This window comes from Pseudopipra pipra, chromosome 9 (genome assembly GCF_036250125.1).
Source record: "Pseudopipra pipra isolate bDixPip1 chromosome 9, bDixPip1.hap1, whole genome shotgun sequence".
Lineage (NCBI taxonomy): Eukaryota > Metazoa > Chordata > Aves > Passeriformes > Pipridae > Pseudopipra > Pseudopipra pipra.
In genome coordinates, this window is record NC_087557.1 from 20,555,190 (window position 1) to 20,573,495 (window position 18,306).

At 46.4% G+C, this 18,306-nt stretch overlaps 2 protein-coding genes across 3 annotated transcripts; both read left to right on the forward strand.

The window, feature by feature from the left end:
* Positions 1 to 466: 466 nt before the first annotated feature.
* Positions 467 to 10,607, forward strand: LOC135419052 (cytochrome P450 2J2-like). Its single transcript, XM_064665141.1, has 9 exons — positions 467 to 673; positions 2,220 to 2,382; positions 3,014 to 3,154; positions 5,117 to 5,277; positions 5,886 to 6,062; positions 6,620 to 6,761; positions 7,336 to 7,523; positions 8,462 to 8,600; positions 9,062 to 10,607. Exons 1-9 carry the CDS (start codon positions 467 to 469, stop codon positions 9,238 to 9,240), a joined length of 1,497 nt encoding a protein of 498 aa, XP_064521211.1. The 3' UTR covers positions 9,241 to 10,607.
* A 993-nt stretch (positions 10,608 to 11,600) lies between these two features.
* LOC135419048 (cytochrome P450 2J2-like) lies at positions 11,601 to 18,060 on the forward strand. 2 transcript variants are annotated; one of them, XM_064665135.1, is made up of 10 exons: positions 11,601 to 11,696; positions 12,217 to 12,518; positions 13,042 to 13,204; positions 13,362 to 13,511; positions 14,107 to 14,267; positions 14,669 to 14,845; positions 15,082 to 15,217; positions 15,448 to 15,635; positions 16,117 to 16,255; positions 16,755 to 18,060. In XM_064665135.1, the coding sequence occupies exons 2-10, from the start codon at positions 12,330 to 12,332 to the stop codon at positions 16,928 to 16,930; spliced, it is 1,479 nt and encodes a 492-aa protein (XP_064521205.1). In that variant the 5' UTR covers positions 11,601 to 11,696; positions 12,217 to 12,329; the 3' UTR covers positions 16,931 to 18,060. The 2 variants fall into 2 exon arrangements, with proteins under 2 accessions (XP_064521205.1, XP_064521204.1); XM_064665134.1 differs by lacking the exon at positions 11,601 to 11,696 and adding an exon at positions 11,703 to 11,853.
* The last annotated feature ends 246 nt before the right edge of the window (positions 18,061 to 18,306 follow it).

The window sequence follows — 18,306 nt, forward strand, 5'->3', positions numbered from 1 at the left end:
ATCACCTCAGATGCCTCACCATTTCTGAATCTATGCAACGCCCACCATATGTAATTAGCCAAGTAAGCTGCTTTCACCTCACCTCAAATGTTTGCCATGCTGATAATCCCAGCTAGGTGTCTGTATAAAGGAGCCCCTTGTCCAGGGCAAAATGGAGAAATGCTCTTCTATAAGAAAATTAGGGAGTTGACAGAAATGTAAAGCTAAAAGATTTGCAAGATTGCTTTTGGTTGGCCAAATGTTTTGAGGTCTTGGGGTTGTTTTTGGAGGTCCTGGTGTTCACAGTTAGTTATTCAGTAGGACATCTGGCAGCAGCTGCACATGGAAAAGCAGCTCGCCATCAGAAAGCTACCGGTCTTAGCTTTTTTTGTTTCCTTTCCAGTCCTTTCTTACTCCTGTTTTAGCAAATGTAACACCAGAATCGCGTCCCTTCCTGGGATGAAAATCTGTGAGTTCATCAGCCAAGATGGAGCTTCAGTTTTGGTCTGATTTGGTTTCTCTCTTGGAAAAGCTGAATGGTCGGATGCTCTTGGTATTTCTGCTCTTGTTTCTTTTGATTATTGACCTTGTGAAAAAGAGACGACCTAGGAATTTTCCTCCGGGGCCACAGCTCTTTCCTCTTGTAGGAACCTTTGTGGATTTCAAGCAGCCCCTCCATCTTGCTCTGCAGAAGGTAAGAGCTCCATGGACATTTCTCCTACTAACAATAGCTTACCTCTTCCATGACTTTTGTCACCAAACTGGGAAGAAGCAAGGGCAGCCTCTGAAGAACTACCTATATAATAACCATGTATGATAGATGACCCTTCTTGATTTTATCTCGCACTGTCACCTCCTCTTCCATGAGAGTAGGAAGGTTAAATGGAAAAGAAACCCATAATGGAGGAAGACCTACATGTTCCTCCTCTTTCTTCCCATCTGACCATGACCATTTTCTTCTGGAGCCCAGGAAGGACTGAGCCTGGCTAGGGGACAGACAGCAAGTGCTGTGTGAGAAATGAACTGTTGGGACTGTGAGGATCACCTCCGGAAATTTTCTTTGCTCAGAGGGTAACAATTTGCCCCATTACATCTGAAAGAAACATTTAAGACTCTGAATTAACCAGACCTGTGGCTTCTTCTGTGTTGCAGAAAGAGGCAGTGATTGCTCTTGAAAGGTTTCCAGAGCTCTGACTCCCATCAAAGCCAACAAAAGAGAGATATTTTATACATGCTGAGTATGTCTCTCTGAAAAGGTGGGAGAAGTTCTGACTTGCTGGCTGCAAATATCCTTTCTGGTGACTATTTATCTCTTGCTTTTACTTAGCAGGCTGACACCATCTTATCTACCCTGGGTTTTCACATGCTACTAGCACAGATATCCCCTGAGGGTACCCTTGGGGAAGGCTGAAACAGCAAGCTCAGAATATTTTGTCAATACACACAATTATTATTAAGAACATTAATACCATTCGTTTGCACACACACAGTCACTGAAACACCCATTTGGTCTCAGGATGGTTTCATGAGTCACCACAGCAGTTCAGGGTGACTGTGTGTGCCTTTCCATGTAGATTCACACTGAGAAGAGGATGAGCTCCTTGGCAGAGAAAGGATGTGACTGTCCTTTGCTCTCATACATCAGCAAGAAGGCACTAAGGCCAGCAGAGTCCATGCAAGGAAAATGGCTATAATTTGGACATAAATGCATTCAGGCTTAAAATTAGAAGTACATTTCTATCCATAAGCAGCTGGAGCTCCCCTCTAAGTGGGAGAGCTGGAGAAGCCACACTACTTTAAACACAAAGCTGATGAAAGAGATAATTTGTTTTACTTTGCCCTCAGCAGGAAGAGCCTGAGTGTGGTGACCCAGGTGGTGCTTCAACTTTTTGTACTCTTTCTGTGAAGAAATGGCCATCAGTTACAAAGCAAGTCATGTACTTCTTACAAGTCAAATTGATGCAAACACCTGGTAAAACCCAGGTCACACCTGCTAATAAATATAAGCAAACCATCTCTCCCACACTACAGCTCTCCAGCTCTTTTTAGGCCTTCTCCAGCCTTCATGGAATAGTTTAGATTGGATGGGACGTGCAGGCTTGGGTTTGGGCTTTTCTTAAGTCCCCTTGCCTCAAGAAGGATTAAATTTGAAGTTAGATCCCCTTGTTCAAGGTCTTGTCCAGATGAGTTTCGAAAATCCCCACCTTGTTGATCTCAGAGGGCAATGATCTCTCTTTCAGCTCACTGGTCAGTATGGGAACATCTTCAGTGTGCAGTTTGGAAGTCTGACTTTCGTGGTTGTCAACGGATACCAGATGGTGAGAGAAGCTCTTGTCCACCAGGCTGAAATATTTGCTGATCGGCCAAATATTCCACTCCTCCAAGAAATATTCAAAGGCTTTGGTAAGCACAACTACCAAGATTTGGGGACAAATCTTTTATCTATTTGGAATGATAACAATTAGAGTGAAAGGAACAGGCTGAATTCAACACTTGTGAACTGCACTGGGGAAGGCAAGAATTGAATTCAGACTAAAAACCTCCCAGGAGTATGTTTTAATCTCTCTGAGATTTAGGGATGAGGATGGGATCAAAGCCAGGTCTTGATGAAAGAGGAGAAATAAATTCGAGCTGCCCAGCAAACGATATATTTGAAGAGTTTTCCCCTTGGTTTTAATTTCTCCTTTACTTTTTCTCCCTCAGTCGCATACAGCTCCAGAGATGGGATGTGGTGCTCCTGCCTGCAGCTCTGCCAGCAGCGTGATAGTGCTCATAGTATTTTGGCTTACACCTTTTTTTCCCACGCAAAGTGACAAAGTAGCAGATTAAAGCAAATCCATAAAGCTAAAGATCTTTAGCATAAGCCAATTACTCTTGAATTTTAATTCCCAGGCAAAGGCATAGTTTTTCCATATCTATGGGCTTTGTTTGCTTTGGTTTGGGGTTTTTGTTCACGATGAATGGCTGTTTCTGAATCCTAATGCTCACACATGACCCAGAGAGAGGTTTGTTCACTTGTTTTTTCCACCTACAGGGCTCATATCTTCAAATGGGCACATATGGAGGCAACAGAGAAAGTTTGTTTTAGCAACACTGAAGAGCCTTGCCGTAAATTTTGAGGAAAAAGTGCAAGAGGAGAGCCGGTACCTCGTGGAGACGATCGAGGAGGAGAAAGGTGGGGAGTTAATGTACAGCAACGTGCTCAGAGCTTCCAGCTAAATGAACAATGAGAAGTAAAACCCTTACCCCAGCACAGCTCCTAACATGCAAAACATTTCTTCAGTAGCTCAAATCTCTATCTTACACTTCCAGACTGTGCCTTTTAGCACTTATTTTAGACCTCGGGCCTCCTGTTTCAGTTCTTCCTTATAATATCAAGCAAATATATAGTAGGTGGTTATTAAAACACGCATGTTTATAGGGCTAAGAAGGTGTCTCCTGTATTCTCTGAAGGAATAAATGCAGCTCTCCTGCTATCAAGCACTACCACTCAGAGGCTTAGTTAACCTCTGCTTGTCCTTGGTTTTGCAAAGTATTTTAAAACTTGTTTAGTCAGGCTTTCCTTTTGTGTCACACAAAGATGAAGTGTGTGTTTTGCTCTTTTATGGTCCAGCTTTTAAAAACTGCCAGAGGGATATTAGTAAGAATAATTTGTATGTTGGTACATGGGTGATGTTGCACTTCAGCTTTAAATAGAAGCAGATGGGGTTGAGCTAATTCTATGGAGCTATATATAGTAAACAAGAAAGATCTAAATAGGAATTGTGAAATTATATACTAAACTTGCTCCATTTTAATTGCTGTTGCACTGAACAGGCCAAATACTCCATGTTGCCAATTGATTATAGTCCTTTATATTCCTAATCAATAAACTAATTAAGCTGCTGGTTTGGGCCTTTCTTCCCATTAGCAATGACAAATAGTGATCATGTCCATCACTCTGATATCTGAGCACCAGCCCGGTTTAATTACTTTCTTGAAGAGTGGAGATCAGCAGGCCTGTGCAGAGTGCCTTGCATTTCAAAGTGATGCTCCCCAGTGTAGAGACAGAAGCTCAGGGCTGGGCTGGGTTTGTTACTGAGATTAGTCTCTCATGTCACAGCAAGGAACTCTCCACACTGCTGAAATGTGTCCTGGGAGATGGTGGTGTCTGCTCAACAGCCCTCCCAGGGAGTGCAGATGTGACGAGTGTCACACCACACTTTATTCTTGTAAATGTGCATCATGTCTATGGGCCATATGAGCTGTTGCTGGAGTTTACAGTGGGCACAGAGACTTGCAACACTCTTCCCTCTCTCCCTCATGTCACTGGATTTCTTTGTGGTGGACAAATAAAGGCCAGTGCAATGGTATTTTTGCAGTGTGGTTAGTCCTGAGCTCCCTGCCCTGGGCTAAGCTTTGAGGGACCAAATGTGTTGCAGCATACAAACTCAACAGCCATAGCATGGCATGCTTCTGGTTGTTTTCTCTGGTTTCAAACCCTGCTTCTGGTTGTTTTCTCTGGTGTCTCAAACCCTGCTTGGGCAGCTCTGTGCCAATGTCAGTGTCTGCCAGCAGCCTGGGCTGGAGACAGGAGGGGATGTCCTTAGGGAAAGGATATCATGGCCCACAAGGCCTAACCTCCAATGAGATGGTGGAAGTGATGGGGTTGGTGGGTACCTCAAGACCCAACTGAAGCCTTTATCATCACCATGGGTGAGAAGTAGGTGAGGTCTCACCCCAGCTTTACAGCTGTGGTAGAGTTGTGGTTTTGACTGAGATTTTAAAGAAAAAAAAGAAGCTGTTATTGGAATCAGAGAGCCATTTAGATAGGGAAAGGCCCTTAAGATCATTCACCACCTAGCACTGCTGTGTTCACCACTAAATCAAGGCCCCAAGTGCCACATCCACAAGCCTTTTAAACACTTTCATGAATGGTGACTCCATCAGTGCCCTGGACAGTATATTTCTATGTCTGACCACCCTTTCAGTGAGGAAATTTTCCCAAATATCCAACCTAAATCTCCAACCTAAATCTCCCCGGCACAACTTGAGGCCATTTCCTCTTGTCCTGTTGCGTGCTACCTGGAAGAAGAACCCAACCCCCATCTGGTTGCAACCTCCTTTCAGGCAATTCCTTTCATTTTATTTCCTCCAGGACAACCATTTGACCCTCACTACAAAATTAATGGTGCTGTTTCAAACATCATCTGTTCCATAACTTTTGGGAACCGCTTTGACTACCATGACAACCGTTTCCAGGAATTACTGCACTTGCTGGCTGAAACACTGCTACTCATTGGAAGTTTCTGGGGCCAGGTAAAGAGAGTTGGATGTTTTTCTAGCTTCAGCTGCATGTAAGAGCTCAGAAACTGGAGTTTCTAAGGCACTGATATAATCTCCTTTTCCCTGTAGAAAAAGTCACGTTATAAGAAAAATTTCCAAAAGTATTGTTCTACATTAGACTGGAAACATACACAAATCTATCAGGAAAGCAAGGAAGTAAGTTAAAATAATTTGGGCATATGGGGAAAAAAAATACTACAGGGTTGTAAAACCAATCTTATGTGTTACATAGCCAAAGAACAACGTAAATGTAGTTCCTGCATGGCCACATACCATGGGTCAGGTCTGATCTCTGTCCCCTCCATGAGGGCACTAAAGAGCTCATCTGCACCCACCTCATCTGTGGCCACCTCACATTTGGTGCAATCAGAGAATTTTATCAGCAGAAAACATCTGGGCCATTCTTATCTTGTTTGTACTTGTTTACATAGTAGATTTGCACAAATTGGACCTTTGTAGCAAAACTGATGTTTCTTCCTGGCAGCAAGTGGAGTTAATAAATTGTCCTATAATCTCAGCTATGACACCAGCTCTTTTTGAACTCAGGAAATGCTCTTCTGCTCTGTTTGATTTCTCACCAGTTGTATAACGCTTTTCCTTTGGTCATGAGCTGGCTGCCAGGACCCTTCAAGAAAATCTTCAGGCACTGGGAGAAACTTCGATATTTTGTGAAAGGTGTGATTGCAAAGCACAAGGAGCATTTGGACCAGTCTGAGGCGGGAGATTATATTGACTGTTACCTGAGGGAAATAGAAAAGGTAGGAGGGAAATGCCTAAAGCCACTGAAAGATTAACCCATAGAATGGGTAGAGAAGACTCAAGTCTGTTTTGTCAGGGGCGCTTATGCCTCACGCTCCTCATGCCTTCTCCTCCCTACCTTTGCCATGTCAAACTCTAGAAACAGCAGGAGCCCGATCGCTTTGAAAACACACAGATTTTTTTTTTTCCATTTGAAAGTATTTACACTTTGTCTTCTTCCCTTTTTCACTCTGTTACATGGCGTAGGAGGACTCTCAGGGAACATGTTCAGGTTTACATGAGAGCTCTCAGGCCTGTGTTTGCTATTGGGAAACTTGACATTTAAAAACACTACCTTCATTCAAGAGTTGCTCTACAGCATCCAGATTGTCTTTCAAAACAGTCCATAGGGCTTAAAATTCAGTGAAAATAAGAGCTAGAAATTTCCAAGTCCAGGGCTGGTAGATAATAAAGGAGCAGCAGGATTTAGGTTACATACCAGTGGTTCTGGATCGGGTTTTTGAAAGCATCATCCCCTCCTTAATAAGAGTTTTCATTGCCATGTTTTTCTCCTAAGTTTAAGGGTGACACCAGCTCATATTTCCATGAGGAAAATCTGTTGTGCTCCACCTTGGACCTGTTCTTAACTGGGACTGAGACAACGGCGACCGCCATCCGCTGGGCTGTGCTCTACATGGCCACGTACCCCCACATCCAGGGTAGGGCCACAGATGGGTCCTTTGCTTAGCCCAAAACTAGATAAGTGAAACTCAGGGAACAGAGTAATCCCAGCTCTGCCATGTGTCGGATATGCCTGTGCTCCAGGTATCTTATTGGGAATTTTTTGAAGGAGTGATTGAGGGAGCTGGGAGGGTTTAGCCTGGAAAAAAGGAGGCTTGGGGGGCTCAGAGGAGACTTTCTCATACTCTACAACTCCCTGAAAGGAGGTTGTAACCAGGTGGGGGTCGGTCTCTTCTCCCAAGGAATAGGTGATTGGAGAAGAGGAAACAGCCTCAAGTTGTGCCAGGGGAAGTTTAGATTAGATATTAGAGAAAATTTCTTCACTGAAAGGGTTGTCAAGCCCTGAAAGAGGCTGGAAGAGGGAAGTGATGGAATCACCACCCCTGGAAATCTTCCTAAAGGAGTATGGATATGGTGCTTGGGGACCCAGTTTAGTGGTGGCCTGGCAGTGTTGGGTTAATGGTTTGACTCGGTGGTCTTAAGGGGTTTTTTTTACCTTAAAAATCCTATGATTCTATAAAGACAGGTTTTTGTTTTTTTGGCTCTCCACAGAGAAAGTACAGCTGGAAATCGACACGGTGCTTGGCCAGTCCCGCCAGCCCACGATGACCGACAAGGACAATATGCCCTACACCAGCGCCGTGCTGAGCGAGGTCCTGAGAATGGGCAACGTGGTGCCACTGGGGGTGCCCAGGATGGCCACCAGCGACACCACCCTGGCTGGCTTCCACTTGCCCAAGGTGCGTGCAGTCCACCAGCCTCCATCCTACCAGAGCAGGGTCTTCACAGCCCAAATTCCAAATCTCACCTGGAAGGGAAGCAACCAGCAGGATCTTGCAGAGATATCACTGTTATAAAGAAAATACAAGCCCTCCTGATAGAGGGTGTGGGGCTGTTATGGGTCTCAGTTCCTTACAGAGGAGAATTGTAAGATCCTTATGGTGTTGGTCAAAATTTCCAATTTTAAAAGATTTATCCCTTAAAATTTTGTAATTTTATATTCCACACATTATGGGAATAGAGGGCCAAGAAACACAGGAAATCAAATAGTTTGGGTTTGTTAATTCCATAGAGTATTAAAAATCATCTATTAAAACCAGAACTTGATTAAAGCCATGTAGTGGGTATTGTTGCACGCACACTGTGCTGCAATTATGAAAGCAAATATTAGATTTAGATACAACTAGCCTCTTCAATCTATATGGCTGGTTGCATCAAGGAAAATTAGAAATAAAAAATCTGGGTGTTTTCCTCCACATTGATTAGAATATTTCTCTTGCTGATGGAGGATGTGGAGATAAACCAGATCAAGTCTGGGGGTTTTTTAAGGCTCAATAAAACAAACTGATTGAAAAGCATTTGATTTAATTGTTTCAAATTCCTATGGGATTGCAGTGTTACCAATTTAAAGTTGGTTTATAGTAACATCACCTGTTACAGCAGCTCAAGGTGTGGATCAACACTATGGTGATACCTAAAGACACACAGAAGTGAACAATCCTGTAGGTTTTCATCCTCATTTAATTACATAGCTTAGGGGGGAAAAAAACAAACCACATTTTGCCCTTAAGAAAATGTAGTTTACGCTGTGTGTGGAACAGAGCTAATAATAACACGGTCTGACAACACTTTGGCTCTTCTCCGCCACATAATCACCCGCTTTCCCCACCTCTCGCAGGGCACCACTCTGATGACCAGCCTGACTTCGATAATGTTCGACAAAAACGTGTGGGAGACTCCAGACACCTTTAATCCTGAACATTTCCTGGAAAACGGCCAGTACAGGAGACGGGAGGCTTTTCTGCCCTTCTCTGCAGGTAGGATGATGGATGGGGAGGTGGCTTTCCCTTTTGCAATGCTTTTATTTTTTTCCCCCAAGACACAGCTTATAGAGAGGAGCTTACTGCTCCTGTCCAGCTTCCAGCCCATCCCCACAGTGAAAATCCCAGTCACTGTTAATACTGACTGCTCGGAGCAGGAGGGAAATCAATTTTGTTATTGCAGGATAAAGAAAATAAGCCTTTTTCCCTCTTCCACAAGTTGCATAACTGGGGTTTTTTCACCGTTTCCCCTCTCTGTCTATCTGAGCAGCCGCAGTTTGCTCAGCAGTAAACTTCTGGGTAAGGTTTGAGCAGATTGTGTGGGTGAACATTGCCACCTAACCTTTCCAGGAAGAAAAGCTGCAGCAGCCTGTGCAAGGCGGCGCAGGCGAGAGGAGACTCAGAGGTGGCTGGAGCTCACTCAGGAGTCTTTTGGATTATTTTTTGCTCCTTTTCAGGCAAGAGGGCTTGTCCCGGGGAGCAGCTTGCCAGGACTGAGCTCTTCATCTTCTTCGTAGCCCTCCTGCAGAAGTTCACCTTCCGGGCGCCGGCAGACACCGCGCTGACCTTCGCCTTCACACTCAGCCTCACACGCTGCCCCAAGCCCTTCCAGATCTGTGCGTTGCCTCGCGACTGAGGCCAGTGTGGGGCTGCCCCATGACTGCCCTCTGCAGCCCTCCACAACCTGGAGAGTGTCCCTTCACCAATCTGCCCCACAGATTTTGGGCTGCAATGATGGGCCGTAGAGGTCTAGCACCCATCAACATCTGGGTTGCAGGGAAAGGGCAGAAGGGCCACATCCTGAACACTGCAACAAAGACAACCCTTGTGGTTCTTCCCTTCATTCCTCCTCCTCTCTACCATTTTGAAAAAATGCATGAATGTAAAAGCCTTATTACCTCATTTCCATCGTTAGCAACTCACAGGAAGGTGTATGCCACCCGTGAAAACATGGTTTCGTGTTGACTTCTCCGTAAGGGGATATGCCCATCACCCAGAGACCATTTAGCAACCACTAAATCCCAAAGCTGCAGAACCCCATATAGCCAAGGGCTGTGTTTTCTGAAGTGTCCCTTGGCAGGGAGAGCAGTTGGCCTTGGACATGATATACAAGCCCTGAGCTTATGCCTGAGCACAAATTTGTACTTCAAGGTGGCCACTGACAATCATGAGCCTCGGGTGGGATTGGGGTTGGGCTCAGTGTGGTGGGCACTTCCTGCACCACCACACTGATGCCTTGTGATGGAAATAGCAGAATGGTTTTGTTTAGAAGGGACCTTAAAGCTCATCTTGTTCCACCCCCCCTGCTGCGGGCAGGGACACCTTCCACTAGGCCAGGGTCGCTCCAAGCCCCAAGTCCAAGTCCAACCTGGCCTTGAACACTTCCAGGGATTAGAAATAACTAAGCAGAGATCTCTGCAGCAGCATGCATTTTTTGGATCTCATAGATAATATGGAAATTTTAATTAGGAAGCAATAGGGGAGAAGAACCTTATACCAAAATTCCAACCCAAGTGGGATGGCACAAGGAGCTGTGCAACCAGCAGGCCTGGAATGATTATAAAAATACAGTATTGGGATATTGTAATGGAAATGCAATAGGTTTCTGCTAATAAAATAAAAACCAGGAAAGTTGCAAAAAAATAATGCCTCTGTTGTTTGGGAGCACTTTATCCAAAGCCCAAGAGAAGGAGAAGCAGCAGAGAGTGTTGGAAGGGTCGTGCCTGTGGCAGCTCACCGCTGGCTGTCAGGAAGGAAGTGGCTTTGTGGTGAAAAGTCTCGAGTTCAACACTTCCCCTCTGTATGTGGCAAAGATTTGTGTCCATGATGGCCATGATGGGCCTGGACACAGCGTGGGGCCGAGGAAGTGGGTTGGGACATGGCCCCCTCGGTGACAGACACACTGCTCCTGCCCATACCAGCTCCCTTTGGATAAGAGTTCATTAAACATGCAACTTGTAAAGAGCTTTTTCATTTACGTGACCAAATATTTATGCTCAAAAATGCTGTCTCCTGGGTGCTTCTGTCTGCAGTGTAGTCACAGCAAAGATTCTTCTTTTTTCTCTTTTTTTGGCTTCTCACCTTTCATAGAAGACTTTTCAATGGGAACCCATGTAGGACACAGAACAGTTAACAGGAAAAGAGGATTACATTGAGTTCCATTTCCACTGGTTCCCTCTACATCCCTGACAATCCACAGCTTCCTACATCCACTTTGCTGCAGTAAAAAACAATCACTGTGCAGTGGCAGATTTATGCCACATGGGAGAGTCCTCTGCACATCACATCCCTGCCATGCCAGGCACACAGGGATTCTGTCACTGAGCTGTCCTTCCAACTCATCACTTGAATCCTATTGCGTTTTTAATTAATTTTTAACAGTCACAGGCTCCCAAGTTATGGTTTTATCTTTCTCAAAGCGAAAACATAAAAGATCTGAGAAGTTTTTTCGCCTATGAAGTTTTCAAAGCCACTCAGGACCAGGCAGTGGTTTCTCTTCATTTTTTCATTCATTCTGCTGTAGGTCTGACCTCTGGCAACTTGTATTATTTGCAGTGGATTACAAATAAATGTTGCTCTCTTCTCTCTTGCATTTCAAACTTGTGTTTCCCAATTACTTTAGGGTTTCCTCCCCTACTCATGGAGAGAATAAATTATTCAAAATATCTCCTATTTCTTCTTTTTTTTTTTTTTTTTAATGAGTTGAGGGAAAACCCCAAAATGAAATGCAAAGTTCCCCTAGCATACAGGCAGAATTCATTTACTTTTTGAGTGGAGGATCTCACATAACTAAATAGAAAATGTGCATCTCCACAGGCTCCGGCCTAAATGTGCTTAAAGACGAGATGTTAAAAGACAAATTCTCCTCAAAATCAGGTTTCCCACTTTCAGTCCCACAATATAACAGGGATTTCACTGTTCAAGCTTCTCAAGCGTGAGGGCTATGGTAGAAACATGAATGGCATCAACCCAGTTGCTCTGCTTGCACTTGGTGCTTCGGGACCGCTGCCGAGCCTGGATGGCTCTTTGCTGGCAGCCCGCGTCACTGTGACACACAGGAGCCGGAAGGAAGCAGTCAGGCGGTTTGGGAAGGTTTGTGCAACCTTATCTCGGATGCCCCCGGCGACCTGGGCCTTGGTCTGGGACTCTTCAAAGCAGCGAACGAGCTCCTGTCAAGGAGGAAAGCTCGAGGCACTCGGAGCGGCTGGAGCCTCCCGGCACCGTGGAGCTGACACTGGGACCCGGCACAGTGAGGGCACCACGGGGATGAGAGAGCAGGGCTGGGCTGAGCCAGGGGCTTGCGGGAACAGCGCAGGGAAGCTGCCGGAAGGTTTTAATCTCGATCCCGCAAAGCTCAGTTCTGTCCTTGACACGAGGCGTGGATCACTGGGGTTTGGTGAAGCAGCGCTGGAGGCGGGAGGGGAAAGGGGCAGCTGGGGGTGTTTTGGTTTGGGGTGGTTTGTGGTTTTTAACCGCAGCAGAGGAAATGCTCGGGTTTAATCAAGAACGGGGTTTAATCCTTGCTGAGAGCTGGCAAAGCAGGAGTCTGAACGCAGCCTGTAGACCAGGGCAGCAAAAGGTGCTCCGTGCTCTCTTGTGTTTGTGCCCACAGAGCCAGCACATCACCCCTCTCCCCCTGTCCCTGGGGATTCAGTGGTGCCCTGGGAGCTCGACCTGCCCTGACCTGCCGTGGGACACCTCCGTGCACAGCCCCCCCATCCAGCCATGCTGCACTTCCTCTGGGACAGCATCTCCTTCCATACGCTCCTCATCTTCCTCATTGTCTTCCTGTTGGTCGCTGACTACATGAAGAACAGAAACCCAAAGAACTTCCCTCCCACCCCTTTACGCCTTCCCTTTGTAGGGCACCTTTATTTGATGGACTTCAAAGATCCCATAACCACAGTGAAGAAGGTACATGGGTGGTGGGCACTGTGGGGGAAGGAACAGAGGGAATTGTAGCTGCAGGGAAGGGGTTAAACCAGACCCCATGGGCCAGGCAGGAGGTTTGTAATCATAAGTGACGTTTACCTGGGTACAAGGTGGGGCACAAGTGTGCAGTGATCCCTGGGGCAAAGGGCACAACACGATCACACAGGTGCAGTCACAGATGTAGGAGCCCCGTAGGACTGAGCTGGGGGCTGGAAGGGTGTTTGGGAAGGGAGCACAACAAAAGCTGGAAAAACAGAACTGAAAAATCAAACCTGGAGAGGTTTACTTGATTTATGGACAATCAACACCAAGTCCTGACCAGTGATTCAGGAAAAGAGGAAAGAAAAAACACTGTGCAATCAGGCAGAGATTTGTGCACAAATTCTGTGTCCTCTCCCCCTTTCAATTTCCCTTATTTCTGCCTGTGCCCCCTGACAGGTCTGTCCCTGTCCCAAAAGACACAATCACTTCAAATGAAACTCCTTTTACTTATTTCCCCTTCCAGCTTACTAAAAAATATGGTGACATCATTGGTATGTCCATGGGCAGCATGAAGCTTGTGGTAGTAAATGGGATGCGGCTGGTTAAGGAAGTGCTTGTAAACCAAGGGGAAAACTTCCTGGAGCGCCCAGAAATGCCTATTCACAAGGATATGTTCAGCAAGATAGGTGAGTGATCCCTCAGGACATGCACCTCAGCTGCAAGGCCCAAGTGACAGCCCTGTCTTGTCCCCCTGTCCGAGACAGCTGGGGAGAAGGCAGAGCCCTGGAGCTTTTTCCCCCCAGTGGGGGATCAGCTTGGCTCACGGGGGGCTGTTTCTGCCAGGACTGATCTCCTCCAGTGGGCACTTGTGGAAGGCACAGAGGAGGTTCACCCTGAGCACCCTCCGAAACTTTGGCTTGGGGAAGAGGAGCGTGGAGGAGCGCATCCAGGAGGAGTGCCGATTCCTCGTGGATGCCTTTAAGGATGAGCAGGGTGAGTGCCACCTGCCTCCCTCAGCAGCTGTGCTGAAGGCAGGACCTGGTACGGCCTGGTATCATTTCACCCGTGGTTCACTGCATGCTGAAAAATACCTCACTTTACAAGGGATGCTGCAGCCCCACCAGCATCCCTGCTCCCTCCTGCAGGGGTTTGGCCTTCAAAGTGACTGGAGAGTGCAGGCAGGTAACACCCCATGCATTATTCATAGCCCACCTTCAGCCTCCTGCTCTCTCTGAGATCTCTGGGAAATACCATGTGTGTATAAACACTGATGTTCCCAAGGAATTCCAGTGACAGAAAGAATGTTATTTCCAATGTATTCCAATGACATCCCTCTCCTGCAGATCTTGCTTTTCAATGCAAATAAACATCTCCATAATCTGACAGAACTGGGACCAATGAGTTGCCAAGCCAAGCTTGGCCAGCTAGTGGGGGCAGCGAGGTGTCCAAGCAAAGCAGTGACCGAGGTCGATGTCTATCAGGGGCCATTCATTTCATTCATATTTGTTTACTATTTTATCTTTACCAAGAGTATTTTCTTCTCCTTTTCTGAGAAAACCAGAAGAGAATTGATCTTTTCCTTCTCCAGGAAATCCTTTCAACCCTCAGTTTACACTCACTAACGCTGTTTCAAACGTCATCTGCTCCCTTATCTTTGGCAATCGGTTTGACTACCATGATGAGGACTTCCAAAAATTGCTGAAGCTTCTACATGAGATTATTATCCTTCAGGGAACCAACACAGCTCAGGTACAGCCCTCCTGCCACCACCCCACAGCCATATTTTCTTCTCTGGAGTCAACCTCAGAGCTCAGTGTTGTCATCACCAAACCTGTCTTTGCCTATTGCTTTGCACAGGGTGGATTGGCCTGTCATTTCTTGCTGCCTTACTTTCAAGCTGGGCCTTGCTCATGCTACTTTCTCTCACTCAGCATCACTTCTCCTGCCCATTGACTGCCAATCTGCCTGCTCTAATACCTGGCAACACACAAGTCCTTCCTTCATGAGGGATTCCTGCTCTTCTGGAGCTGAGCTATTTCCACCAACTTCAGCACTTCAGCAAGCACAACATTGCAGGATCCTCAATTTTTGGGTTTTGAAGGGATTTTCAGTCCTTTATTCAATTTTTCTTTCTCCTTTTGTGTCCAAAGCTGTACAACTCTTTCCCATCTATAATGAAGTTCCTCCCTGGAGCACACCAAACCATTTTTAAAAACTCAAAGTTGTTGAAAAGCTACATGCAAGAGCAGATCAACAAGCATAAGGAGGACTGGAACCCCTCAGAGAGCCGGGACTACATCGACAGCTACCTGCAGGAGATAGCCAAGGTCAGCAATGCAGAGCAAAACCTTCTGCAGCAGGGCTTAGAAATGAGGAGGGATGAGAAATGAGCCAAATTCTCCAGCTGAGCTTAGGACGGACATCAGGCTCAGAGCACCCATCAGTGGGATGGGATGGCAGGGGGCCAGCAGCTCCTGCCCATATCTTTAGCGTGGTTTAGACTAGGCTTAATGTCAGGACAGCCTTCACAGTTCCTACAGCACTAACACACCTTTTTGTGAAGGACGAGGGCAGTGACACCTTCCGGGAAGAACATCTTATCACTTGCTCACTTGACCTGATGTTTGCTGGAACCGAGACCACTTCCACAACCCTCCGCTGGGCTGTGCTGTTCATGGCCACATATCCAGAAATTCAAGGTACAAATAGCAAAAGGTCAGGGTTTCCCTTCCTTTTATCCCTCACAGCTTTGTGAGAGACACTTTTCTTGAGAGAAAAGTTGGGAATCTCCCTGCACTCACACAAAAGAGATGCAAACAGTGGCACATGTTCCAGGTTAGTCCTTAGGGGACCCTCACAGCAACAACCTTGTGTTGTTCCAAGGGATTTTGTCCTTGGGCCTTGGCTGATTCCTGCTCTTTCCCACCAGCCCGTGTGCAAGCCGAGATCGACGCCGTCATCGGACAGGCTCGGCAGCCAGTGCTGGAGGACAGGAACAACATGCCCTACACCAACGCCGTCATCCATGAGGTGCAGAGGAAAGCCAACATTGTCCCTTTCAACGTGCCAAGAATGGCAGCAAAGGACACGATCCTGGATGGCTTCTTCATCCCAAAGGTAAGCTCACCCTGAGCACTGGGACCTCAGGGAGACTCCCAGCTCCCCAGGCACGATTCACCAGGCCAGGTCCCTCCTGCACAGACACACTGTCCCTGCCCTGTCCAGAGTTCACTCCTGCTCAGTGTGCATTTTTGCCATCCAACCAACCAATATTCTCCAGCTCCCCAAAGGGGGCAGAGATCTCCAGGGTCCCACACCCCCTGGGCACACCTTTGAGGCACAGATCCCAGCTCACAGAGCTCTTACAGGAACTCTGGCCCAAGATTACAGCAGACAAAGTGATGCTGATGAGGGGAAAATGTGGTTCTAGAATCACTGCACCTCCAAAGGGACCCTGGGCCTGCAGTGGTTGTCAGACAAATAATTCCAGTAGAATTTGACTCTGCATGTTCTTCATGGAGAGATTGGAAGATAAAACTGCCCCTCCTTCTGTCAGTGCCACCAAAAGTGTAAATTTTTTTTCTTTTTCTCCTCTTAGGGCACTGTTTTGATGACAAATTTAACCTCTGTGATGTTTGACAAGAATGAGTGGGAAACCCCCAACACTTTTAACCCTGGGCATTTCCTGAAGGATGGGAAGTTCTGTAAAAGGGAGTCATTTCTAGCATTTTCTGTGGGTAAGATTTGCTGAATTGTGGTGGTTTTGTGTTCAGGCACCAGGCTTAGGTTTCCAACTGCATGGAAGGGAATGGGAATGGCAGATACAGTCGTGAGGTGCCGCTCAAACAGTGGCCACATGGTCATCCCAAAGCACCACAACCACACTCAGAGCCCTTTCTTGGCTCTCTTTTTAAATGCAGAGAAGGGAAATGAGGATGACTAAAAATCCCTGATAATTCCAGAGACCCCAGGAACACCTTCACCAGGGCAGAAGCATGTCTGTATATGATTAAACAGTCAAGCCCTCGCAATATTATGCAATTTGGGGGCAGCCTGTGTTGTAATGCCAATATCCTCATTGGGAAATTCACGTTGGGCGGCAAAACCTATCCAGAATGGGGATTTGGGTAACAGACTTTTGAGTAAGAGAGATGGACCATGGTCCTGAGGGAAGGCAGAAGCATTTCCAGCAGCAAAAGCTCAGTCTGAGGATGCCGGGGGTTGCTGTCTCCGCAGGGAAGCGCGCCTGCCTGGGCGAGGTGCTGGCCCGCTCCGAGCTCTTCCTCTTCTTCACGTCTCTGCTCCAGAAATTCACCTTCCAGGCACCCCCGGACACCACACTCAGCCTCCAGCCCGCGGCGGGCACGGTGACTGACCCACAGCCCTACAAGATCTGCGCTGTGCCTCGGTAGGAAAGCCTCGGCCACAATCCTTACAGGGAAAATCCTTTGTCAGTAGTGCGGAAAAAAAGCCCTTGGCAACTCATCTGGGCTAATAAAATAGAAAAGCTGCAAAAAAATAATCCCTCTGTTGCTTGGGAGCACTTTATCCAAAGCCCAAGAGAAGGAGAAGCAGCAGAGAGTGTTGGAAGGGTCGCGCCTGTGGCAGCTCACCGCTGGCTGTCAGGAAGGAAGTGGCTTTGTGGTGAAAAGTCTCGAGTTCAACACTTCCCCTCTGTATGTGGCAAAGATTTGTGTCTATGCATGATGGGCATGGACACAGCGTGGGGCCAAGGAAGTGGGTTGGGACATGGCCCCCTCGGTGACGGACACACTGCTCCTGCCCATACCAGCTCCCTTTGGATAAGAGTTCATTAAACATGCAACTTGTAAAGAGCTTTTTCATTTATGTGACCAAATATTTATGCTCAGAAATGCTGTCTCCTGGGTGCTTCTGTCTGCAGTGTAGTCACAGCAAAGATTCTTCTTTTTTCTCTTGTTTGGCTTCTCACCTTTCATAGAAGACTTTTCAATGGGAACCCATGTAGGACACAGAACAGTTAACAGGAAAAGAGGATTACATTGAGTTCCATTTCCACTGTTTTTTTTTTTTCCCTCTACATCCCTGACAATCCACATCCTCCTACATCCACTTTGCTGCAGTCCAAAGCAATCACTGTGCAGTGGCAGAGTTATGCCACACGGGAGAGTCCTCTGCACATCACATCCCTGCCATGCCAGGCACTCAGGGATTCTGTCACTGAGCTGTCCTTCCAACTCATCACTTGAATCCTATTGCGTTTTTAATTAATTTTTAACAGTCACAGGCTCCCAAGTTGTGCTATTGTCTTTCTCAAAGAGAAAACATAAAAGGTCGGAAAACGTTTTTCCATCTATGAACTTTTCAAAGGCACTCAGGACCAGGCACTTGTTTCTCTTCATTTTTTCATTCATTTTGCTGTAGGTCTGACCTCAGGCATGTATTTTTTGCAGTGGATTAGCAATGAAAGATGATCTCTTCTCTCTTGCATTTCAAACTTGTGTTTCCCAATTACTTTAGGGTTTCCTCCCCTGCCTACGGAAAGAATAAATAATTCAAGTAATTTTTTCATTCTTCTTTTTTTCTGTATTTTAATCAGTTGGGGGTAGAAAATCAATGCAATTATCCCACAACATAAAGGCAGGAGGCATGAATTCATAAATTCTCGGCAAGATCCATCTCATGTAACAAAATGGAACATGTGCACCTTCACAGGCTCATGCCTAAGTGTGCTCAAAGGCAAGATCTTAAAAGAAAAATTCTCAAAATCAGGTTTTCCCACTTTCAGTTCCAAAAAATAACAGGGATT

What these genes read in the sequence shown, in the direction of transcription:
- LOC135419052 (XM_064665141.1), top strand. Translation starts at nt 467, where the DNA reads ATGGAGCTTCAGTTTTGGTCTGATTTGGTTTCTCTCTTGGAAAAGCTG. An exon ending in TTGGAAGTTTCTGGGGCCAG is followed by an intron (nt 5,278 to 5,885) that starts GTAAAGAGAGTT and finishes ATTTCTCACCAG; the next exon opens with TTGTATAACGCTTTTCCTTT. An exon ending in ACCTGAGGGAAATAGAAAAG is followed by an intron (nt 6,063 to 6,619) that starts GTAGGAGGGAAA and finishes TTTTCTCCTAAG; the next exon opens with TTTAAGGGTGACACCAGCTC.
- LOC135419048 (XM_064665135.1), top strand. Translation starts at nt 12,330, where the DNA reads ATGCTGCACTTCCTCTGGGACAGCATCTCCTTCCATACGCTCCTCATC. An exon ending in CCATAACCACAGTGAAGAAG is followed by an intron (nt 12,519 to 13,041) that starts GTACATGGGTGG and finishes TTCCCCTTCCAG; the next exon opens with CTTACTAAAAAATATGGTGA. An exon ending in AGGGAACCAACACAGCTCAG is followed by an intron (nt 14,268 to 14,668) that starts GTACAGCCCTCC and finishes TTGTGTCCAAAG; the next exon opens with CTGTACAACTCTTTCCCATC.